Here is a 24,382-nt window from a genome sequence, read left to right as displayed (position 1 = left end):
AGGGGGACCCTTAGCGTCCCGGGCTGGGCTGGGCTCCCCCAGGGGAGGGGACGAGGCAGGGGCCTGCACAAGCACCCAGGCAGACCCTGGACGAAGCCCCAGGGCTGAGGGGTGGGGCATTCACCATCCCAGCGGGAGCGAAGGTTGCAGTCTGTGGGATTAATTTCCAGGAACCAGAAAGGCAGAGGGAGAAAAGCTGAAAGATCTAGGCAAAGGAATACCAACAAGAAGAGGGGAAAAAAAAAAAAAAAAGATGGAGAGGCCGGGTCCTGAGGGGGCTGACTGCGGAGAAAGTGAGGGACCTGTAAAAAGGGAGAAATCCCGGCGGAGCACGCGCGGGGGGCAGGGGGCGAGGGGAAAGGAGCAGGACTGGCGCCTCAGCGCTGTTTACCGCGGCGCGTGCAGCACCACGGCCTCGGTGCCAGCCTGCCAAACTTTCGACCCAGGCGCCGAGAGGGGCAGTGCGTTGGCCTCCAGCTCCGGGCCACTCTCGGGCCCAGGTGCATCCCCCACCAAGCTCGGGATGTCGGGAGCTGTGGAGCGGCGGCGCAAGCCCAGGCGGCCTGAGCCGGGGCCTCCCTCCGGGTGGGGGCTGAGGCCAATGGGGGCTTGCGCGGAGGCCCGGGGCACTCCCTCCAGCACCTCGTGGGAGCGCCACCGCCCAGTCCCCGAAGCCTGGGGCGAGTTGGGACGCGCCAAGAGGGCTCCCGCCCGTAGACGCGCTGCCTCCTCCTCCGTTACGGCACCCAACGCCAGGCTCATGCTCCGGCCCAGCTCAGGCCGCTCGCAACCCTGCGCCCGGTGCCGGCCCGACGAGCCCTTGCCGCCCGAGCCGGCCTCGCCGCCGTGGCCATGGCCGTGACCGTGGCCGCCAGCCGCTCGTGCAAAGCGGGCCAGGAGAGGCCGCGGTAGGCGGCGAGGGCTGGGTCGTCGACGCTCGGGGCTGGGCGCCGGGGCCGGGCGGCCGGGAGGGCTGTCGGAGTTAGAGCCCCGCGCCGCGGCGGCGGCCGCAGCACGGCCCCAAGGCCCAGTAAGGGCCTGCACGCAGGTCCCGTGGCCGCGGGAGGCGGCCAGCTGCAGCGCAGTGAGGCCTGCACGGTTGGTACGGTCGAGGCGCAGGCCAAGGCGGCGGAAGGAGCGCACCAGGAACTCGAGCACCGCCCCGTGGCCACACGCGGCCGCCCACATCACCGGGCTGTTGCCCGCCGAGTCGGTCGCCTCCGGGTCGCCGCTGAACTGCACCAGCAGCTGCACGGCGTCCAGGTGGCCTCGCTCGCACGCCAGACTGAGGGCCGTGCGGCCACGCTCGTCCCGCAGGTTCACGGCTGCGCCCTGCTCGAGCAGCAGCCGCACGAAGCGCGCTCGCAGCGCGGGGTCCGGCAGCCCCACGGCCACCATAAGCGGCGTGCGGCCCTGCTCCGCGCGGCAGTCGATGATACTGCGGTCCAGCGCGTCCAGCACGAAGCGGGCCAAGTGCACTTTGCCCGCCTGCATGGCTTCCAAGAAGGTGCGCGTACCCGCTCGGGGGCACAGGTCCTTGGGCTTGAGCATGGTGGCCCGACAGTTCCGCACGGGGGCGCCCCTGTTCCCGTGCCCTGCAGAGGTCCCCCAAGGCCCGTGGGGTGAGCTCCGGACCGGCGCGCTTCGCCAGTGGGTGACGTTGGCCGAGGGTCCTCAGGATCCCGTCCGGGTGGCTCTTGCCGGCCCGCCGCTCCTAGGTCGCACGCAAGGTGTCTCGCTGCTCCTTCCCTGGGCCTCCCGCCCGCAGGTGTCGGTGGCTCGCTCCTTCCGGCACCGCTCCTGGCCCGCCACGGAACACGCGAGCTGAAGCTGAGCCCCCTCCGGGGTCTCCCCGCGTCCGGCTGCCCTCAGGCCCTTGTGGTTGGGAGCCGCGCCACTCACCGGCACCCGGGACGGCCCCCGCTCTCCTGCTGAAACGGTGGTGGTGCCTGCCTCCAGCCCCGGAGGGGCGCGCCGCTCCTCAAGCTGCTGGCGCCGTTCCTCCGCCTCCTCCCCTCTCGCGGGGGCCGGGCCGCGCCGAGGCGCTGGCTCCTTACTTAGGGGACTTGGCGGCCCTGGAGCCACCGCCCCGCCTGAGTCCCCGGCTTTGTAACCTTGGGGGTCTCCATTGCAATAGCTGTCCTGGAATCAGGCTGCGCCGTCAGAGCAGAGATGGACGCAGCGGGGGAGACCGCCCGTCCTGACCCCCACCGCTCCGTGGGCCGCGAAGTCGGGGAGCGGCTCCTCCTCCGCGATCTCCTGGGAATGCGGCGGCGGTTGCGGGGCGAGGGCGGGGGCTGCTCGCTGGGGGGCCACAGGCACCCGACCCGGCCAATCCCAAAGTCGCTGTCTTGTCTCCCCGCCCTCCGCCTCCACCCGAGTCGGCTCCTTAGAAACTGGCGGGACCTCTGGCTCGTTGGGGAGAAGATGGAGAGCGGCCCCGAGCGGCCCACGGAGAAAGAAATGGGACACGCGCCCCTCCTCGAGACGATCTGGACGGTGGAGTTTGGGGTGGAGGCGAAAGGCAGAAGACCAGCAGTAATTTGGGGACAGGGGGCACCTGTGTTGCAGGCTGGAGGGTGGCGCTCAGTTGGACTGGGAACTGCCACTCGAAGTGCAGCGTTCACTCGCTCACTCGCAACTGTGCCTCCCGCACACGCTCCTCTGATAGCGAGGGTGGAAGAGGGAGTGCATGCTCCAATCCTCAGACGTCTCCAACCCGAACAACGCACCGCCAGCGATCGGCTTCAGGCCTGATGAGCAGTGGAAAGCGCAGACGCCGCCGCCCTGGTGCGCGAGTCTGGGGACACGCGAGGGACGGTGGGTGCGCTGGCAACTCCCTGCCTGGCGTCACTGCCCCTCCCCCCAACAACTCCCCCGAGAGAGGGTGAAGAGCTCCTCCGAGTGCCCGGCTCCCACTCCCAGACCACAGAGCTCCCGCCAGATTCCATCCCTCAGCTGCGCAGGAGAGGGGGGCAAAGGCAGGCTGCGACTAGGGGGACTAGGGGGGTTGGGTGAGGGAGTAGGACTGGGAATGCGTATTTGTCACAGGAGTGAGCCAGGTAGCACTGCACCTCCCAGCAGGGGGAAGTACTCAGAGCTGGCTTCCTGAGGGAGGGACAGTTCCCTCAGGTCACATCAGGCCCCCATGGAGGATAGAAGGGGCTGTGGCAGGACATGGAGCAGGGCTCCCGGAAAGGGCCTTCAAAGTGCCAGACCTGGCTGCCAAGGAACAGGGTGGACATTCAAGGTTATGGAGGCCAAGGCTTGAGAACAAAAGGAAACCGCGGGGGGGCATGCTCAGGGGTCCCCCTCCTGTAAAGAAACAGGAAATAAGGGACCTGGCAGAGCAACGGTCAGACACCAGGGCAAGGCAGGGGGCCAGGTGGGCTCAGACTGCAGATCTGCATAATGGACCTCTCACCTCTCTCCAGTGCAAGGCACCAGAGCAGGGCTGCCCACCCTGGACGCCAGGCCAGGCCTGGGAACAGGGAAACCCCTCCCCTGTGTCATGGGGGAGTGCATGTGAAGTAGGCTTGCACTCATGTGAAGCCCCTTCCTCTTGCATTAGAGTCCTGCACAGAGGCTCTGCCAGTGTTCTTTATGGTGTCCTGGAAAGGGCTCAGTCTGGAAGGCATTTACTAGCCTGGTGGCTCCAGACCTGCATATTCTCATCTGCTAAACAAAGCTGAGAATACCAGTCCTACTGCACCAGGCAGGCAAGATGAAGTGCAGGTGTCAACTGAAAAGCCACAGGTATTAAGAGTGTGGCCCAAAGCCCAGTCCCTTCCCCTTCCCTCCGTCCAGTGAAGACCCTACAGCCCTAGGTGGGGAGCAGGAAGGCTGTCCAATTTCTCATCACCAGCAGAGGCCTTTCTTCCTCTGGAATCTGGGTGTGGCCTGAGGCTGTGCACCCCCTGGTTGGAGAAGCTAAGCTACAGGCACCCAGGTGCTGAACACCTGCACCCCCTCCTCCCCAGCCAGCTCAGCTTGTGCAGGCACAAAGTCTGGGGAGGGCGGGAGCTGGGGCTGGTGCCCCTCTGACTTGGCAGAGCACAGAGTGCTGGGTCCCCTGTGGAAGGGAGGAACCTCTGCCAGATTGCATGCCCCCCACCCCCGCCAGGCCTTTGCTGGGGCAGAGAGGAGCTGCTGAGTCTCAGGAGCCAGAACCCTTGCTTTAACTTCCCTGCTAACTCTGAACACGCGAGAGCAAAGCTGCAAAAAGTGGAGACTGCTGCAGAGCCCAGAGGCAGCCACCACCGCCAGAATTAGAAGCAGTCGCTTAGGGAGCTGAGGGCTGACAGGAGAGAGGAGACGGAGCTGAGGCAGACAAGGGTAGGCAGGCGCCCCACACTCCTCTCCGCCCACCTGCCCAGCCTCTCCACCTTTGCTAGCAGGAGGGCTTCCTCCCAGGAGTGCCTCTCTGTCACTCTGTCCACCTCTCTGCACCCCTCTGGACCCCCTTCTTTCCTCCCCCAGTGTCACCAGCCCCCTCACCCTGTCACGTTGCAGCGGCTTGACAAGGCCTAGCAGTGGCACATGGCTGGAACAGGCAGAGACCTGCGGCTGGTGGGGCGGGGGGGGGGGGCGGGCTGAGTCAGCAGGGCACTCCGGCTTCTGAGTCAGGAAGAGGCTGGGACCCCGTTTTTGGGCACCAGAGGAGAAACTAAGACCCGGCAAGCAGGAAGGGAATCTTGCACCAGTCCCAGAACAAGGCAGCAGGGCCAAAACCCAGGTGCCCTTCACCTGCTCCCAGGCCCCAAGAGACAGTTGGGCACATCCCAGCAGCCAGAGAATAAGTCATCTCCAGGGCGCCCCCCAGGATTGCATCCCCTGTCCCACTCCTGAACTAGCCAGCTCCATATGGGGGCAGCAGACTCGGCTTCCCTTTCCCCTGAGCAGCTATCAGCGCCAGCTGGGGGCGCTGCCCCTGAACTCTGGCTCACACCTGACATGCCTGCCTCTGTAAGTTCTTCTGTGCCTAGAGCCTTCCCCTTATGGCTTCAGCCCCCAGGGGCCAGGGGAGATGCAGAGATGGGGCAGCGGAATGCCTGATTGGAGGGTGAAGGACTCTACCGGGGGGGGGGGGTAGGTATCCAACCCTGCTGCAGCCAGTGTATGCCAGGCCTGGGCTTGGGAACAAGCAGGCTCCCCAGCCTCACCTTGCAGCCAGTACACAGGTAGCATGCTAGTGGCCAGGCCCCCTCAGGACCACAGACAGTGTTTATTTCATCCTGTTGATTTTCCTAAGGCTCAGGTGCTCCTGGCTAATGGCACCTGCTGGAAGTCTCAGTTGGGAAAACAACCTCTTCCAGGAGTTGAGCCCCACCCTGTCTTCCCTGGGGTCAATGCCAGGCCCCATTTGGGATGTGTGACCCTGCTGGAGAATATAGTGAATGGTTTGCTCTGAGAGAACAAGCCTGGGTTTGAGGGGGTACTGAGAAAGAGAAGCATCCGACCATGCTGCCTCATCTCCTCCATGGATTTGGGTGGGAGGCACTTTTGCACTGGGCTCTTGTCCACCCCTGAGGGTCAAGAAAGGTCACATCAGGGAGTGGGGGACAAAGAGTGATGTCATTTTCCAATAATGTGACATCAGGCCCAGTGGAAGGGGAAGTGAGTGGCAGGGCCACTTCTCTGGACTCCGGAAGGGACACGTGACCAGTGGTGGTTTCAGTCGGGTTCAACTCGGGTTCAACTCCTGAGAGGATCTGCCCTGGCTGCCTGCTTCATGTCAAGAACATTCCACTCCCCTGCCTGTGGCCCCTAACCATAGAACAGAGGCCAGCATAGGCAGGAAGGCTCGGGACAGGGTTCTTTAGTGGAAATTAGGAAGGAGACAAATAAATAAACCTCATAAATTCAGAAGGGAACATGATGCTGCCCTTGTCAGGCAGCCTGAGTGGGTACATGTCAGCAAGTACCCACTCCCAGACCTAGGCACAGAGGTGAGCCCCATACAGGGTGGGAGAGTGCCCAAGAACTGGGCCCTCCCTCACTACCAGCCACATTCTTCGCAGGCAGGAAGTGGCCTCCGCCTGGATCCCAGGAGGACAGCCATCCCTGGGGAGCCTGGAGGTAGCTCAGGGCTCAGCCTCAAGGGACTGATGAGGAGACGGACTCTGGGTGAGCCGGGCAGCTGCTCACTGTAGGGTGGAGGGTCTGGGGTTTGGCTCTCCCTGAACCACAGGAGCTAGAGTGGAGGTTCCAGGTGAGGAAGTAGTGGGCAGCATCACTGTACCCTAGAACAGGCATAATGGGGCAGCACCTCCGTGTCCCGCCTCTCAGTCCAGGTTCTTCTGCCCTTGAACACCATGTGGCACTCATCTAGAGGTGGGGAGTTTCTTGGGGAGCAAGAACACAGCTTAAGGAAGATGTCCTGGTCTCTACCCTGATCCCCACTCCTTCTCTGGCCTGGCTGCTGAGGAGGGGCTAGCCAAAGCACCCCCAAACATCCTCTTCCTGTGGTCTGAGCGCTGAGGTGGGGTACCGCCATAGCACCGGGAAGGGGCCGAGTGTCCTGGCTAAGCATCCCGGAGGCAATGGCATGTCAGAGGCGGCTCTCCTCGGCATCCTGGGCTGGGCGTGATTCCTGCTCGTTGGGCTGCCCCGGCTCCAGAAAGATCCAGGTCCTCACCAGCTCCTTCACCTCAGTCTCCAGGCCCTTCATCTTGGCCTCGTACTCCGCCAGTGCCTCCTGTTGGAACTGTGGGGACAACCAAGACTACTGGCTGCCTCAGGAGGGGTCCCTGCCCATGCTCCCTCCCCTGGACAGTGCAACAAGGGAGATAGCTCATCCACCTAGAGCTCCCAGGAGATCAGGGTGGGAAGGAAGGGTAGTGGTGCCCTTAGGAGAGAAGATGACACCAAGAAAGAGAGCTACGGAGCTGTCCCATCTGAGAGAGCGCCACACCCACTGGTGGGGCAGGAGACACAGATGCCTTCTCAGCCCAAAGCCCACCCAGCTTTGCCGGGGCCAGGCACTAGGGCTGCGCACCTGCTTTTCCATATCCCGGATCTGTTGCAGGCAGGCGGCCTGCTTCTCCTCCAGCTTTTCCTGGTACCGCTCCAGGTTCTTGGTCATCTGGGTGATAGAGCAAGGCAGGGAATCAGAACAGCGGCAACAGAAAACCTGGGTGGAGCTCAGCTCTAGGCCCAGCTAAGTGGCTGCAAGACACCTGGGGTGGGGGGCTGTTTTAGATATGCTCAGTGAGGGTACAGCGTCTGTGTCATGGGCTTGTACAGTAGCATGTGAGCTCAGGAGAAGCCCCTGGTGCAGTCAGGGCTCCAGGGCTAGGAGCTCACCACCCCCAGGAAGCTGGTCATCCCTCTCCTGTTTGCCTACTGCCCCAGTCAGTTAGCTGCATCTTTTCCATCCAGGCGAGCTTGGAAGACACCCCTGAGGCCAGCACTCCAGAGGTGTCGATGTTCCCAAGCTACCTGGACAGGTCCTCTCCTAAACGCAAAGTCAGGCCTGGAGCCAGCCCTTTCCCCTTGGGGTGCACATAGAGTCCATGTGGGAAGAACACTGTCCTCCCATACCTGCTGGATGACCTGCACCACTTCCTGGATGTGGGAGTTGTTGATCTCTCTCTTCAACCTGTTGGTGAAATCCGATTTTGAGAAAGGGTGTGTGTGAGGGGCGGCAGGGAGGGTGGTCTCTGGGTAGAGCTTGGCCAGTTGAAAATCCATGTTTGGGAAAGAAGCCAGCCAGAGGGGATAAGTATGGGGGCCCAAGGAGGGAGCAGGGGGCCCTGGATGTACTGGGGCCTCTCAGAGGCCAGCCTCCATCCCCAGATGTTGTCCAGAGTGCCCATGGTAAGTTGGGGGCCAGCAGAGCTGTCCGGCAGGGGACAGATGTGGGGGAGGCCACTCTCCCCAGCCTTCATCCCACTCTGCTGTCCTCAGTGTCCCTCTCTGCCCATGTCCTGTTGGACTCTTGAGTTTTGCCCAAAGCTGACAGATGGGATCAGGTCCCTGAGAGACACCTCTCTCAGAGGGAGTCTCACTTGCCAGCGCTAGTCTGGGAATTTGGGAAGTGAGGCCTGGCCCAAGGCCTCCCTTACAGGGCTCACCTTTCTTGGGCCATCTTGTCTGTGGTGATCTTGGTCATGGCCTGGATCCTCTCCAGCCTCTTGGCCTCCAGCTTTTTCTTCATCTCTTTGGTGTCACTGCGGAGAGCTGGCATGAGGGAAGAGTTTGGGGCAGCTGGGCCCTGGGTTGGGAGAGAGGGGGCTGGTGTCATACATCTCTGAGGTCTCCTTGAGGGTCTTCAGCTCCGCGGCATGTTTCTCTCTGGCCAGCTCCATCATCTTGGCTACTTGCTGAGGGGAGAGGAAGGACAGTCTTGGATGGGCTGTCAGAGGGGTGTGGGTGGCTGCCTGGCCCCTGCATGGTCCGCTAGGCACCTCAGCTGCCTGCTGTTCCCTGCGCGTCCGGACACACTGGCACTGCTCCTCGCCTTGTCGGCGCAGCTCCAGCTGCAACCGGTCTTTCAGCTCCCGCACAAGCGAGTCCGCACAATCGGGGCCCTCTACCGGTAGGGCGCCGGGGGTCTCCTCACCAGGCAAAGACCTGCCAAGGCCACGTGGGTGACAGGCGGTGAGCCCGCGGCCCCCTACGCCCCTGAGGAAGAGGGCAGGGACAGCGCCACCTCTCTTACCTCTTTTTGCGGGAGCCCTTGCTGGGGCCGAGCTTGCGGGTCCCACAAGCCCCCGGCCCCAGCGAGCCCATCTCCGCCAGCTGTGCCGCTCCCTGTTGCAGCAGCTCCTCCCAGCGCCGTGCGCCTCGCCGCAACAGCTCCCGCAGCTCCTTCTCGTGCCTCTTCTGCAGCTTCACGACGCCCTTCAGCTCCCGCAGCTCCTCCAGGCTGGCGGTGCGCGGCTCTGCAGAGGCCGGGGTGAGGCGCCGCAGAGCCAGGGCCCTCGCCAGGCTCAGCGCCAAGGTCATCCCGACTCAGTGGCGTTGCCGGCAGCTTCTTTAGCGGTACCCTCCCTCACCCGGGTCACCGTGCTACCAGAGCCACAGGCTGGGCATGCGTGTGCGGGAGGTGGAGGGGGCCCTGAGCCTCTGTTGGCCCGCTATGTGGACTTTCCCAGGACTGGGCTTCAGGTGCAGTCCCTCCATCCCCAGGTGTCTTTTAAGAGCTGCTGAGTGCAGCCAGCCAGGTGGCGATGAGAGCACATACCTGCTGACCCGTTGCTGCTAGGGGCTGATGGCGCCTTGACTGGCCCAGCTACTGAACTCCCACATGAGAAGGGCTTCTGTATAGAGTCAGGAAGGGAGCTCTAAGGACCCTCGCCCACAGGGCAGGCTCTGCCCCTCCTGCGCACCCCCCAGGGGGGAGGACACAGACCTCAGGCACACCTGTCATGGCCTCCTTGAGCTTCACAGACTTCTTGTCATGGGCATTGAAGAATTTGATGGGATTGGCAAGGGCCACTGTGAGATCTGGGCGCACAAGGCTATGTTTGGAGACACACCTAGAAGCGGCCACTGGCCTCTCCCTCCCCAAGAGGGTCCTGACCCCATGTGCAGGCTGGCTGGGGGTGACAGGCTGGGACTTCTGGAATGTCCTGGACTTCCTACCTGCCCAGGTGTCAGGTACGTAATCTTTCATCTCCAAGAAGACAAAGAGAGCAGGCATGGTAAGGGGCATGTTGCTCTCGCTGTGCAGGCACAGGTGGTGGTATCCTGGTGGGGGCGAGGGGTCATATAGTGATCCAGGATCCATCGCTGCCCAGCACTGCACACTGGCCTTAGAGTCTTGGACCATACTTTCTTGGGTGTGTGACTTTGGCTGGTTATCTTAACCCTGAGACTTTGCTCATCTGTGAGATGGGATAGCAGTGTCTACCTCATATGGTTAATGTGAGAATTGGGTAGGATGTGTGATCAGCCGTTAGCACATTCCAAGTGTGCTTTGCATTGCTTCCTTGGGAGAAAATTATGCTATTGGCTGGGCAAAGTTCCCATCTCTGGGAGATTGCTGGACAGGTATGATTCCTGTCTCACTCACAGGGGAGTGTGTAGAGTCTTGGGACACCCCCACCTCCACCCCAGAGGTTCCTGCACTCTCTGAAAAAGTTGCTGGTGCTTTGACCACAGAGCCCCCAGGGGACACCAGAGAAAGGACTCCTTTCCTTACCAGAATTTAGGGCATTGATGGGTATGATGCGATGTCCAAGAAATTTGCCTCCTTCCTCCATCACAGCCACCCTGAGGGAGGCCAGCTCAGGCATCAGGATCTGGGGGAGAGTCAGGCACAGGACAGGCTGGGCAGGGGAGAGGGAGGCCAGGCTGCCCCGGCCCTGGCTCCAGAAGCCCTAGCATGGGTGTGAGAACATAGCAGCTGTCATAGAGCTGGGGAGGAGGGCCCACTCCAAACTGCACACAGATACACTCTGCCAGCTCCTGCCAGGGTTGCTCTTACACTCAGCAGAAGGTCCAGAGAGTCCACCCGGGTTTGCAGGGACCTGGTGTGGGCAACCCTCTGCAGCCTTGCCCACCAGTGTCCCCTAGGAACCAGGTGCCCATGAGTGATTGTGTGGGAGCCTGGACTTTGGGCTGTGTGTTTGCATTTCTGCCTTGAATGCTAATGTGTTCTCAAGGTACCACATACGTGCACACACATGCCTATACACACTGAAACTGGCCGCCAGGGAAACATTTGTAAACATGAGAGTTTGGGACTCTTAAAACTGAGCAGGATGCAATAAGGGGCTGGCAGAGGAGTGAGAGGGTGGAAAGGTTGCCTTCTCCAGGGACAGAGCCAGTCCCTGCCCTGCCCTCCCCAACCCCGACCTTCTCAAAGATGAAGGGTTCCTCCTTCCAGACAGGATTGATGGAGTTGGCATTAGGGGACAGCTTGGTGCGGTAGCGCCTCTTGGGATCCCCAGGGAGACCAAATAACTCTACTTCCACATAGGTGCGCACGCTGCGTTCTGACAGGAACTGCCCGGAGATCACCTAGGTGTGTATGGGTTGTCATGGGAGGCTGTATGGGAACCCTCACCCTGGCTCATCCCCAGGCTCCTTGGGCCTGGCTCCCTATGGCTAAAGCCTTCACACCCGGGCAGCATAAAGGGCCCACCAGATCTGGTCCCTGAGAAGCTGCCCAGCTCCAGGGTTACAGCTGAGCTCTGGGAGCAGGGTGCCTGCAGGGTCCTGGGAAGCGGTACTCCCCTTTACCACCACAGCCCACCCCACCACCAAAGACAGAGTGACACCTTCCCCCAGGGCCCTACTCTGCCCACTCTCTCCCCTCCCCCTGCCCAGTCTCAGCCCTTCCCGTTGGTTTCCATGGGGACCAGGAGGCAGCCTCCAGTGTGAGGAGGAGGTAGTTTCCAAGGCAACTTGCTGCTGCGAACTGGCTGGGGCTGAAGTTTTCAGGATGGGGGGGAGGGGGCCGGAAGTGAAGGGAGGGGGCTCTGTGCCTTTCTCTTCAAGATCCCAACCCTGGAGGGCAAGGGGGGCAAGCGTAGTCTGCCTCGGGGCCTTGCCGTTATAGCGAGGGTGGTAGCCACCACCACATCGATGCGGTCCACTGAGAAGGGATTGAACTGCTTGTCCGGCCGGCGCATGAATTCATGCTTGAGGAGGTAGCCACTCTGCCCGTTGAACTCAAACAGTGCCATGTTCTGCTGCATGGGTAGGTCTGGGGGGCAACCAAGGGCACGCAGTGAGGAAGGCCTGGCCCTGAACGGCTCTGAGCCTCATCTTCCCACATGCCCCACCCAGCCTCTCTGGTCAGGGGTCAGGATGATGTGTGGACACTAAGGGGAGGGCTCCTAAAGTCCCAGCCTGGCTCCTTGGGGCGTCTCAACTCTCATTATGGGTTTGGAACCAACAAGGAACAAAGCCACAGGCAGGATGCACGTGGCACACAGTTGGCAGGGTGGCAAGCATACTCAGGCAGAGTGGCCAGAGCCCCTGCTGGCCCCTTGGCTTCAGCCCATCCACACTGACATTTGTGCAACTGCATAGGCCGGAGCAAGTACTTTTGAGTACATTTTGCCCCACCCCCTCTCCAGTGCTCACATGCTCCAGAGCATGGGTATCTCACTCCACTCTAAAGCTCCCCTTCCCCAACCAGTGTCAGGGTGAAGGTGGGAGAGGCAAAGGCCAGGGGCGGGTCCTCACCCATAGTCTGGAAGTTGAGGGCAACCATCTGGCACCCGGCATTCCAGAACATCTGCGGCATGTAGTTGGAAGAGTCCATGCGAGTGCCCTTGGGGTAAATGCGGCTCATCTGGCGCTTGTTGTACCTGCCCATGAGTATAGGAGCCCAGCCAAGGCTGCCTGCCCAGGAGAACCCCGTCACACCACCCTGCTCCAGGCCTCCCTCCATTCACCAGCCCCGGGGCTTGGAACTTTAAGGATACTCCACAAACTGCACCGAGGACTTGGAGAGCAGGTCAGAAGCCTTGAGCTCGGTGAAGGAGGAGATGACATAACTGCGGTTCTTCTCTGTGTTGGTGAGAAGGGCAGGGAAACCCCCATCAGCTGTCCCTCCTACAGCCCAGCACAGCCCTCCTCTCGGGGGACAGGAAATGTCTTCATCCTGACCCTCCCATGAGGTCTGAGGGTGCAGGAGCCACCAGCGCCCCAACAACGCATGATGAGGGCCCAGGGTACGCAGCAGACAGGCTGTGTGTGTGTGCTGTGGTCCTGGAGAGTAACGCTCACACACCTCAGATGGGCACACACTAAGCCCCAGGGTCAGGAACACACCATGATGCATGCAGGGAACGAGGTGTGGAGGCTGTGGCTGGGCGAGGGGGTAAGAGGTGTGTCTGAGAGCAGGATGCATCATCAGTGTGCCCAGCATGGCTGTAGGCTGCCAGCTAGGAAATGGGGCGTGAGTCCTGCAAGGTCCAGCTCTGCACAGGAGCATACTAGGGACATGCACAGGGGTTGGGGGAGAGGACTGTCCTGCACATGTGTGCACGGCAGCGGGAGAGTCCCAGGGCCAGGCCTCTGCCTCCCACCAGCACCATGGTCTCTGCAAACCCAGCCGAGGTGGTCCTGTCCTAACGACCTGGTAGGCACTGACACACTCCAGAACACAGCAGTTGGTGCCAAGTTGTCAGTACAGTGCCGGGAGACCAGGAGCCAAGGCCTAACACTTAAGCCAGCCTGGGGCCCGACTGCTCTGCTGGGTGTTTACAGACAGGGCCCATGGCCAAGGCATCTTGGAGCAGCAACTTCCTCTCCCCACTCCCACCCACCCTGCCCTGCCTGCAGGACAGCCTGCTCCCACCCACCCTGTCCCACCCTGCCCCGCCATGCACTTACGGGCAGAGAACTCAAAAGAGATGAACTTGGTAGGTTGGATGTAATTGACCAGGCTGGACATCTCCTCATAGGCTGTCACCTCCAGGCCTGCTGTGCCCTGGGAGTGAGGGGTGAGGAGGATGGTGCTGAGCCCACCCCAGAGGGTTCCACAATGGAGGAGGGCCAAGGGTCTTGGGCCCCCGCCCCCAACACACCTCATCCGACTGCATCTTTTTGATCTCCTCTTCGTCCAGGTTTCCCAACGACTCCTCCTCCTCCTCCACTTCTTCCTCCTCTTCCAGCTCAGCCACCTCCTCTCCAACCCACACTGCCACACACCTTGGGGTCAGCCTATTGATGCCCCTCAATGGCCAGCCCTGTTCCCCGCTGGGTTGCCTGTGTCCCAGCTTACCTCCAGCATCTTCGCTGGTGGGGCTGCTGGGTGGACCAGCCTCCCCAGCATGCTCCTTGCTGGGCGCTGCTGGAGCAGCAAACTGATTTTTCTTGTTCTTGATGAGGATCTTGCCCCGGAGATCCTCAGGGCTGGGCAGGGGGATGCCTGGCTTCAGCTGTGGAGGGGAGAGAGGGTGGGCGCCATCTCCTCAACTTCAGGATGGGCGAGGCTACGTATGCTGAGCCGTGCTCCTCTGCCTCCCTCCCTGTGGTCGGCCTCTTCCCCAATCTCACTGACATAAATCCAGTTTTTGCATCAGATTTTTGACTTGGCCCTCACTCCTCCAGGCAGCCTTCCCTGATTTCCAAAGGCCAGATCAAGACTCCCCAGCTGCTCCCCTAAGAACATTATGCTGTAATAGCCTAACTACTTACTCATGTTTCCTCACTAGAAGGTAACAAATCCAAGACACAAAGCCCAGCACCGTGCCTGACATGAGCTAGATGACAGGATCTTCAGTTCAGGAGCCTGTCCTCCCAAATGAGTCCCCCAAATACCTGAGAGACATCTCCTTCCTGACTTGGTCCCCACTCTGCCCCAGGCACCGTACCCCCAGTCCCAGATGCCCCACAGCAAAGCACGCTCACTGGGAACTTCTCCAGCGGCTCCGTGAGCAGCATGTCCCCAAACATGGTCCGGCAGTACTCAGCCATCTTAGCCTGCTGGCGGGGTCTGCAGGAAGGGGCAGCAGCAGTCCAGTGGCAACTCTCTTGCCCTTCCCTTTGTTCTCCCGCCCTCCCACCCCCGCTTCAGGGGATGCAGGAGGGGAGGGCAGCAGGTGAGGGTAGCTGGAGATGGCTGGGGGAAGAGTGGCCAAGGCAGGAGAGTGGGGCTGGATGGAGAATAAGGACTGATGGGCCTGGATACGCACGAGTCCACATGGTTCTCAAAAGACAAGATAACAGGATAGGGGGAGGTCTTAAAGGCACTCTCTGCAATAGCTTCAATTGCTTCCTGGAGGAGAAGTACTGAGTGGGGAACAAGACCCACCTCCGTGGCCCCAGGCTCAGGAGGCATATGGACCTGGACAACCACGGTTTGGCCCACTCCCCATTCTGGCCTAATTCCCATCATTCCTCCCACCCTTCAGGGACCTTCCCCACAGTCTCTGCTCTCCCAGAGCCCACTCTCACCTTGAAGAAGATATCCGTGGTCATGGTGAAGCCATGGGTGATGATGGGCTCTTCATCGGGCGGCTTCCCCTTCCAGCAGTCCAGCTCCACGCAGCGGCAGCCAGCCAGCAGCACCTGGCGGTACATCTCAGCCGAGGACAGGCCCGAGAACTGGCCAGCTGAACCACGAGTAGGGCGGGTAGAAGGTATCACTCCAGGCCCTACGGCTCATCCCCCCCCCCGCAACCCCCTGCCCTGAGGCTGGCAGGGTTCACCGTGAGGTTGTATGCCCACCTGTCAGGTAGGTGTTATGTGAGGAGTTAATGAAGTAATGATTCAGGGGCTGTGTCATATCGTGGTGCAGCAACAGCTTGTCCTGAGCCAGCACACTGTTCTCTGGCCCGCACAGAAACCACACCATGCCCTCGGGTGAAAGCTGGCCTGGGGTACAGGTTGAGCACCAGCCATCAGGGGCCGTTGCAGCTGCCAAGGCAGGACCAGTCTGCAGCAGGGCAGCAGGGAGAGGACCCCTCGTTGCTCACCTCTCTGCACATTGATCCCGCTGGGCTCGTACTTTTCAATGAGGCCCTGCACCTGCTCAGGCCGCGCGGGTGGGAACAGCAGGGAGTTGAGCCGCAAATCTCGCTGTTTCTGGTTGATGAATTTGGTCAGGTGTTCCTTGGTCATGTAAGGTTTGGCCTTAGCATGGCTACAAGCCGGAGACAGGAGCACAGATCCATATCCTGGGGGCCTGGCGGCAGGCTCAGAGAACCCCCTTGGCAGGTGATGCCCCCTGTTTCCCAGGGTGGCAGGAGGAAGAGGGGATTTCTAGCCCCCAGCCCTCCTGCCCTGCCCAGCCCATCTGGCTTACTAGGAAGTGAAGATCTCGTCTATTTCTGGCCGAGGACACAGGCTCATGAGGAAACTCTTGAATACGGATTCCGGGAAGTCCTCTGGATTGATGGCATCGTTCTAGGGGGACAGTCACCTTGTCACCCTGCTCCCTGCCTTCTCAGCCCAGAGCTGAGCCCCACAAACTAGGCCCAGCCTTGGGCCAGGACACCTGCACAGACAGGGCTCAAGGCAGACAGGGGAACGGAGCTCTTTTTATTTTAGGCAGAGGACAAACTTTCAACTCAAACATATAAGCAGATGCCTAACAATAGAGTCCCAACACAAGCAGAAGCAGGACCGGAGGGAGAAGATGGGTGATTCTGCCTTAACATTGGGAAACACCAAAGCAATAACAGCCTGAAGCCAAGACAAGCTGGACATCATTGCCAGAACTGGAAATCTTTGTGCTCCAAAGAGCCCCATCAAGAAGGGGAAAAAGATAACCCATGGAGAAAGTGCTTGCATCATCAGGTATCTGATAAGAGAGAGCAATAAAAGGGCAAACCCACTGAAGCAAGGACATTTATCCAGCACATGAAAAAATGTCACCACCACCAGTCAATAGGGATATGCAAATGCAGACCACAGTGAGATCTCACTTTTCCCTGCCCACGATGGCTCCAATAACAGAGAGCCACAGGTGCTGGTGGGTGTGGAACTGCCAACTCTCCTTCCACCCCAGTGGGGTTGTAAAATGATGTGGTCATTTGGCAGTTCCTCAAAATGCTAAATATAGAGCTGCCACATGACCCTAAAGCTTCACTCCCCTGCCCCAGATTCTCCAGGAGAACTGAAAACATGTCCACACCACATTACAATGGTCATGGCAGCATTATCCATGCTAGCCAAGGAATGGAAAACTTCCCAAAGTCTGCCAACTAACGAGCAACTAAATGGGTGTCCACACAGTGGAAGGTATTTGACCATACGAAGAAAGGAAGTGCTAATCCACACTGCCACACTGATGTGTTGTAACAACATCATGCTACAAAGGAATAAAGCCTCCATTCAGAGAGTACATCATGCATCATCCCCCTGACACGCAAGGTCCAGAACAGCAGCAGAAAGCAGTGTGCAGAGATCCTGTGCCTCTGCTGGTCACCTGTAAAGAAACCCTACATGTCTTCCAGGACTGGACTGGAAGACCGGCAGTTGCCCCAGCTTGAGGGTCTGAACAATGGAACTAGAGTACACTGCTCCAAGCAGAGTGGATCAGGGGTCAGGCAAAGTCGAAACATAAGAAGACACAACCAAGGAGGTAGCCGTGTCCTGCCAGCTGGCCAGCCGAGCTGCTGCAGGGCCCATGCCCACCTGCGCCTGCCTGTGCTTGGTTCCAGGGCCCCCACCTTTGCACTGAAGAGTCATCAGCTCCCTGGAGCTATGACCGGGTGGCAGGGGGCCAGGGAAGGGGCATGGAATATTCCTCCTGGCATTTATGTAGGCAGGTAAGCAGCAGGGTCTTAGTTGTACTCAGCGCTCATGTTCCAACTTCTTAGCCACAGAAACCCCTCGGCGGGGTACAACCAATGACGCACACGCAGCTGTGGCCTGGGCAGCGGGGGCTGAGGTCCACTCCCCTTACCAGCCTCCAGCCTGAAAGGCTCCTTATTTTGTGATTCACATAAGGCACCTCATGGGGTGACCTCGCTCACAATGTGTAATTTTAAAATAATTAACTAGAAGGAACGGGATGGTGGGGGGAATGCTTTTCTATATCGAGCTGGGCCTGGCAGCTCACTCCCCTGGTTCTATGCCTCTCCTCCACGCCCAGCAGAGCCAGCCCCTTCTTGCAGCTGTCAGATCCTACACACTGCCTGCCTCTTGGCCTGGCTCACCTCACTGCACTGCTTCAGGCCGGAAGCAGCCATTTCTGCAGCCAGCACAGAACACAGCCAGGCAACACTCCTCCCCTAACCCATGACCACCCAGGGTAGGGGATGCAAGCCTGCCTGCCTTGGACCTGGCATCTCACTCACCAGCCCTGGTTCTACTTCTGTGCCTAGTATAGGCAGCCAGCAGCCCGGGAGCAAGGGAAGAGGCAGGGGGACTGGCTTTTCAGGCTGTGATGGGACTTTGGGGTCCCTAGTGCCCTTCCTCCTACCACTGCGCACTGCCCTGGGCCCAGGTGTTCCCTGGGAAAAAAGTGTGCTGCTGGGGCTGGGCTAGTGGCTGGGGAACCACTCACCTTGCCTTTCGGAAGGTGGCAGGCACCAAGAGCAGCTTCTACCCGCTTTCGGTCAGCAGGGAACATCTGGAAAAAACTGGAAAAAAACAAAACAAAACAAAACGAGAAAGGCCAACGGGCCAAGAAGACAGGTGTCAGCCCCAGGAGGGAGGGCCGTGGAGAGCTGGTACATATGGGAAGGGAGCTGGGGCACTCACTTCTTCACGGGGATCTTCCCCTCAGGGTTGAGCTGCATTCTGAGCTTCACCAGGCTACAGGGGCAGAGAGCAGTGTGTCAAGGCCTTGGAGCTGACGCACCTGTGCCACAGGCTAAGGACTCAAGGAAGTAGGCCGGGCACTTACATCTTGTCCAGGAATGTGATGCGAGGGGCGTTGGCCGTCAGCGGGTGCTTGGCCAAGGCCAGGACATCCTCGGCCCAGTCCTGTCGGGCCACAGAGAACAGCACTCAAGCCCCCTCTGACCGTGACAAGCTGTCCCCAGCCACCCCCATGTCCCAGGTGGGGGCACCAGGCCTCAAGCCAGGTGCTTCCCCAGGTACCTTGCCCACGTTCTCCTTATAGGAGACAAAGTTGTGGAAGGTGAGGTCCACCATGTCGGGGCCGGACACCACAGTGAGCGTCTTCAGCAGGAAATGGTTGTCAGGGAAGTCCATGTTGAAGACTTCACGGAGCTTCTGGCTCTGCAGTGAAGTGGCGCCATGGTCAGGGTGGCAGGAGTGCTCAGCCGGGGGCCCACTGGGGCAAAGGCCCACCCTCTCCCAAGTCCAAAATCTCCTGTCCTGGGACTCTGTTTACTGGGGTGCCTAGGTCCCCTGGGAGAGATGAGACAGGGCGGCCAGTCTCGGCAGCCCCATCTATTTTGTTTGAATTCTTAACTTCCAGACTCAGAGAATCTTGCCTGCTGCCCGCCATCCCCCTTCCTCTCATTTTCCTTCCAGCATTAAGCAAATCAGCCTGGGGCAGGATGGAAGCAATGCCCCAGACAGCCTGGATTGCTCAAGGGAACAGGTGCAGCTCCCTCCCAGATCCTTGCCAGAAACCCAGGGCCCAGGCAAGGCTAGGAGCAGCCCTGCCCCCTCTCTGGCTGGAACTGGAGCCCATCTCAGCCCAGAAACCACAGTCCTTGCTTCAGACATCAGGCCCCCACCCTTGCCCCATGGAACTGGTAGGTGGCACTGAGCCTGGATGGTTCCTGCTGCCTTGCCTACCTTGGGCATCTTGGCAAACTTCCCAAAGCGGGTGTCCCGGATGGTGGTGACATCGAGAAACTCCATTTCCTATAGGAGCAAATAGGGTGGGGATCCAGGATGAAAAACAGAGAGCAAGGGGCTTCCATACCTCTTCAAATCTTGGCCAACTGCCTTCCCTACATTCCATGCCTGGGACCACTGGATCCCTACCTCCCCTTCCCTGCTTTGCCGCCACCCTCATCTCTTCCTGGCACAAGAGTTGGCACTGGTAATCTCTCCTCCACCATCCCAGACTCTCCCAGTCCCCCTCCTGGCATATCTCCTGCCCAGCTCCTGGTCTCTGACCCCTGCTCCCCACCCACCACTGGCATCCCTCCCCAACCCACCAGCAGCAACTCTTCATTCTGTCCCTGTACAGGAAAGTTCAGGCTGCAGCTCCTGGGCCCTATGCCCTGTGAGCTGGGCTGACTGCCACTCTCCCTCAGGGTACAGCCCCTCTCCCTCAGCATTTGTGCCTCTGCCCTAACATTGTCAAGAGGCAGCCTGGGCTCTGGCGGATGGCAGGGCCTCAGGGCCGCAGCAGGGCTGCCTCACCTTACTCTGATATGTCCAGTATAAATAGTAACCCTTGGGATCCACACGGAGGATAACCGGGGAGGCCATTGCCGTTTCCTGCAGAGAGAAGAGGTCAGCTCTTGATTTGGAGACCTTGGCCAGCCCTCCTGGCCTGGGCTAAGGGATTCTGAGCCCATCATCTTCCTGGGAGGTGCCTGCCCCTGCAATCAGCAGGCATTTTCCCTTTGGTCTCTGGAGCCGAAAACTGGGAGAGACAGGAGCCTGGAGAGGCCATTTCTGGAAGACAAGCGGTTCCCCCTCTGGGCCCCAAACAGGGTCTGAGCCCTCGCCTCACCTCATCCTCAAGGATCACCCAGGACAGCTTTATACAATAGAGCCAAAAGCCCAAACTCTTGCACCCACAATCAGGCTTGTTCCCCTCCATGGAAGCCCTGCACCCCGTCCATCCAACCAATACCTTCCCATCTCCAGTACCCGATCTGCCTATGTCTGAAACCTCTCAGGGACCTGGCTGAGCCTTATTTGCCCCTCCCCCAACAGCCTTCCCTGAGCTGGGCTGTAAGAGCTGGCATGAGGGCATGAGGGTGCTGCTGTTCCACAGCTGGGGCTTGAGGGCTCCAGAACAAGCCTGTGCTAGACATGAGCCTGGCATTCGGGGCCTGAGCTTGGTGTTTGCGTGTATGAGCACAAGAACAGATGCATGGACTGGCCTCCTTAAGGCCTGTTCCACTCACAGAGCATCTGGGCCACCTTGTGGTTGAGTGGTCTCTTGTGTGCATCAAAGGTAAGAAGGCTTGACGCGCGCTGCGCATCCAGACAGCCCACGTGCAGGTCTGATAAGGGCAATGATGCCTGCAGATCAGGGGAGGTTGAAGTACACATGGGAGAAAGCCCTGCTGTGAGCTCCACACCCTTCCCCCTGTGGAGGGTTGGGGCCGCCTGGTGCCTCGCCTTCAACCCAGGGAGGGGCTTCAGGACTAGTAGGAGAGCCTGTGTGACCCCCTGTAGATATGGGGCACAGCCAAGAAGGGGAGGGTAGGACAAGATTCAGGATGGAGTTTTTATGGAAACCAGGTTCTGAAATAGGATTGCTTTTTGTGTGACAACCACACAAGAGGCAAGATCACTGCCATGGCCACGGCCAGGAGCAGAGCGTGCCTCACCTAAGAGGCTATGTGGCACTCACAAGGGCCAGAAGTTAATTATCTATGAACACACTGTGAGCACATGCCCTGCCTCCCTGGCGTGTACCTCCTGCTCTGGGAGTTGGGATCCAGACAGCACCCAGTGCCCACCTCAGGGAGAAGGCCTTTCTCCCCACAGGTGACCCTCCACCCACACCGTGGCCTGGAGGAACTGAGAGAGGCCACTTCATTTTTCACTCTGAGCTACTCACTTCCTTCATCCCAGCGTCCCGCACACTACTCCCAGCAGGGAGGAAGTGTCTTACCAGTGAAGCCTCCCACAGTCAGGGCAACCGATTCCTCATCCAAGCCCAGCCCCAGGGATCTAAACCCGGAGACCTTCAGCTGGACACAGCAGCCCCCATGGCTCTCTCCCGCCTGCCTCACTGTTGGGCCCTGGGACCAGCATGCCTGGCCAGCCTCCCAGGAGGAGGTCCCCACATTGCTCTCCTCACTAGGGGACCCAGAGGAAATCCCTGCCCTAGGGCAGCAATTTGAGGGTCCAGGAGGACGGGAGACTGTGAAGAAGCCCCTGGATTAGACCCAAACTGGAGGGTGCAGGGTGGAGCCACGCCTTCCCCCTGGCCTGCAGGCAGGCCCCAGCACCCTAGAGGTGGCACTGGCAGCTAGGGGAAGCAGAAGTCACTCAGCTCCTTCCCAGGCGGGGCAGCAGAAAACTCGGGTCCTCCCTTGAGGCCAGTGGCCTCAGCGGCTGCCCTCACAACAGCTCAGGGGAGCAGCGCCTGCCTGGGACAGGTCCAGCACTCAGTGGGGACAGGAGAAGAAGCAGGGCTCTGGCTTCCAGCCAGGGTCCAAGTAGGGCGCCTGTGCTGGGAGTCGCTCCCCTCTCCTCCTGCCCTGATCTCCCTCCACCCCAGGCACGCTCTCCTCTCACCCAGGTTAGGACCAGGAGCTACAGCCCCTGCTCTTCTTGGGGGCTTAGAAAGACCCAGACACACCCTCCTCTCACCTTCCCACCCTAAGATACTGCCTCCTGTGGCACTGGCACCCACCCACTCCACACCTAGACTGGGAGGCTCTGCCACAGGCTTGTTTATCCAGGAGGCAACACCAGCGGGAGACTCCAGGCCAGCCTCCCTCCCACCCACATAAACCCCCTTAACCTCATCGTCCCAGTCCCAGTCACACTCACGTCATCCCATTTGATAAAGCGTTCGCCTTGGCTCAGATAGGCCTTCACCTGCGGGGGCCGCAGGACAGGGCTGAGCAGAGACATGGTCCCTAGCAGGCGCTCTGGTGGGGCTGCGAGACCCAGGCAGGCGGGAGGCGGGAGAAAGGAGGACCGGCGGCAGGAGGGACGCCCAGGCCCGGGTCACATGGCACCCGCCCCAGGTCCGTCCGGAAGTCTGGGTGCTCTTATAGCCCACGGGGTGGCCGGGGCTGGGTGCAGAGCTGAGGGCTGCAGCCAGAGGCCCATCTGCCTTGTAAATCAGCCTCTTCCCGCTCTGCCCTGCCCTCCAGCCGCTGGGGGCTGTGGCCACGGTGCTGCCCAGGAAGCCCCTGCTGCGCTGCGCCACGCTGCCCTCCTGGAGCCCCCCCCCCCCACAGGTGCCCCAGCACTTCCTGCTCAGGGCTTCCTTCTCCCTACTGGTGAGCAGTAAGAGGCGGATCATGAAGCCTGCTGGCCTCACAACCTTGGCCTCCAGGTTCCACAGTGGACCCTGGGGCGATCTGGCCAGGGCAGGGGGCTGGAGCATTATGGAACCTGGCTGGGAACCATGGGGCTCTGGTCTGAGCTGAGGGGAAATTCAAGGACTCCATAACAGGGGAAATGCAAGGACGCCCCAGCCCTGGGGGCTGAGACCACCCTAAAGGTGGGAGTACAGCCAGACCAGGATTGAGTGTTTTGCATAAGCAAAGTTGGCTGAAGGCAATCTCCTCTTTTTCACTGCTTCCTCCCCATGAAAATGAGATGCTGGTGAGACAAGCTGGTCCTGGTGCACTGCAAGGACTCCCTCCTGTTGGCCATCAGGCCTGATGGAGGCCTGGCACTGCACTGCCCAAAATCCTGGGCTAGGGGCACTCAGGCCAGGCTGGCCTCTGTCCAGCAGAGGCTCAGCTCTGGGCCTCTCTCTGCTCAGTGTGTGTGACTGTCACACTGTCCAGTCTCAGGGAGTCCAGCCCCAGCCCACATCCTCTTGCCTAACTGGCTCCTTGCTTATCACCATTCTCAGCCCTGCCCAGGAGGCAGGGTCTCTCTGTGACTTCCTTTTTTCTCAGGGCCTAGCTTTCTGCCCCAGGTCCCACCATGGTCCTTGGAGCACCCCACCCCCCCACACCACTATAAGACCCCTACCCAGGTGCTACAGCTGCCCCCTCTGGCCAGGGCAGGAGGGTAGCAGGTGGAGGGAGGACACCCTTGCAGGAGAATTAAAATGTAGCCCAGCAGCCAATGAGGGCTATAGTTATGGGGATTCTGAGCAGAAGCATAAATGCCCAGAAAAGCAAGTCCAAGGCCAGGGGCAACTCCTCCATGCTCTCCATGCCTCTACTGCCCTCTTCTTGTGTGTGTGTGTGTGTGTGTGTGTGTGTGTGTGTGTGTGTTTAACAAAGATTTGTTTTTATCTGAAAGTCAGAGTTACAGAGGGAGAAAGAGAGATCTTCCATCCACTGGTTCATTCCTCCAATGACCACAATGGGCAGATCTGGGCCGATCCAAAGCCAGGAGCCCAGAACTTTTCCAAGATTTCTCACATGGGTGCAAGGGCCCAAGGACTTGGACCATCTTCTGCGGCTTTCCCAGGTACATTAACAGGGAACCAGATGGGTAGTGGAGCCTTCAGGACTCAAATCAGTGTCCATATGGGTTGCTGGCACAGGAAGCAGAAACCTGGTGTGTTATGCCTCCTCACCAGTCCCCACTCCTCTCCTCTTAAGATTGTTCTCTCTTCTCCCTCTCCTTCCAACTCCCCTTTGGAGCCCTCCTGGCAGCCGCCACTGAGTAGGCTCCCTTTCTGATATCAGGTTTCCCTCTCTGTCTGTTTGAATGTATTTTGCAAGGGAAATCCCTGCCCCTCCCCAGAGCCCCTGCACCTGTCACCTGCAGGGCCCTGGTTGCAGTGCCCAAGTCCCTTCTTCCTATCTGCCCTGCAGGGATCAGTCCTCTCTCCTTAGTGGACCTGGGAGATCACACCTTGCCTGTCGCCCAGCCTGGGGAGGGGATAGGCTTCTTCCTATTTCAAGGATCCCAGGACACCCCAAGCTGCTGCTTTCCGGCTTGGGCTCTAGCTCCCCAGAACAAAGCCCGACCTGTCCTGAGTGCAGGCTAGCACTGACGGTCGTTGGGAACCTGTGCTCTCCTCCTGTCCTCATGTCCCAAAAGCCAGCCCTGCAAATGCAGAAAACCCAGATGGCTAGGAGAGCCCTCATCACAGATGGCCTCTGTCGTTCATAAATACATGCAGGTTTTTAGAAATGTGAGCTGAGCAAGAAAAAATGCTCCATAAATAGTAGTACGGTGGATATGAAAAAAATCAGGGAAGTCACAAACA

General features: G+C 59.8%; 2 protein-coding genes across 4 annotated transcripts; both read right to left on the bottom strand.

Moving 5' to 3' along the window:
* Window positions 1-352: 352 nt before the first annotated feature.
* ANKRD63 (ankyrin repeat domain 63) lies at window positions 353-1,644 on the bottom strand. Its single transcript, XM_004578179.2, has one exon. It carries the CDS (start codon window positions 1,549-1,551, stop codon window positions 388-390), a length of 1,164 nt encoding a protein of 387 aa, XP_004578236.1. The 5' UTR covers window positions 1,552-1,644; the 3' UTR covers window positions 353-387.
* Window positions 1,645-5,803: 4,159 nt separating this feature from the next.
* On the bottom strand, window positions 5,804-22,347 carry PLCB2 (phospholipase C beta 2). Of its 3 annotated transcripts, XM_004578432.2 has the most exons (31): window positions 22,024-22,341; window positions 19,705-19,782; window positions 19,129-19,197; window positions 18,460-18,600; window positions 18,263-18,342; window positions 18,118-18,171; window positions 17,921-17,996; window positions 15,713-15,813; window positions 15,384-15,550; window positions 15,136-15,282; window positions 14,863-15,020; window positions 14,601-14,683; window positions 14,317-14,401; window positions 13,688-13,844; window positions 13,491-13,603; window positions 13,297-13,393; window positions 12,384-12,468; window positions 12,142-12,266; window positions 11,502-11,656; window positions 10,804-10,968; window positions 10,148-10,247; window positions 9,589-9,693; window positions 9,356-9,450; window positions 9,188-9,263; window positions 8,663-8,885; window positions 8,409-8,574; window positions 8,248-8,324; window positions 8,076-8,171; window positions 7,543-7,600; window positions 6,998-7,084; window positions 5,804-6,706 (listed from the first exon to the last, which is right to left on the bottom strand). In XM_004578432.2, exons 1-31 carry the CDS (start codon window positions 22,105-22,107, stop codon window positions 6,551-6,553), a joined length of 3,459 nt encoding a protein of 1,152 aa, XP_004578489.2. In that variant the 5' UTR covers window positions 22,108-22,341; the 3' UTR covers window positions 5,804-6,550. The 3 variants fall into 3 exon arrangements, 2 of the variants coding, with proteins under 2 accessions (XP_004578489.2, XP_058522051.1); XR_009245617.1 differs by lacking the exons at window positions 5,804-6,706; window positions 6,998-7,084; window positions 7,543-7,600; ... (14 more) ...; window positions 13,688-13,844; window positions 14,317-14,401 and having other exon boundaries at window positions 14,863-14,976; window positions 22,024-22,343; XM_058666068.1 differs by lacking the exons at window positions 5,804-6,706; window positions 6,998-7,084; window positions 7,543-7,600; ... (17 more) ...; window positions 14,863-15,020; window positions 15,136-15,282 and having other exon boundaries at window positions 15,398-15,519; window positions 22,024-22,347.
* Window positions 22,348-24,382: the final 2,035 nt, after the last annotated feature.

The sequence above is a fragment of the Ochotona princeps genome, chromosome 6 (genome assembly GCF_030435755.1).
Source record: "Ochotona princeps isolate mOchPri1 chromosome 6, mOchPri1.hap1, whole genome shotgun sequence".
NCBI classification, from domain to species: Eukaryota; Metazoa; Chordata; class Mammalia; order Lagomorpha; family Ochotonidae; genus Ochotona; species Ochotona princeps.
The sequence above is the reverse complement of the archived record's forward strand: the minus strand, read 5'-3'. Positions and strand labels throughout refer to the sequence as shown.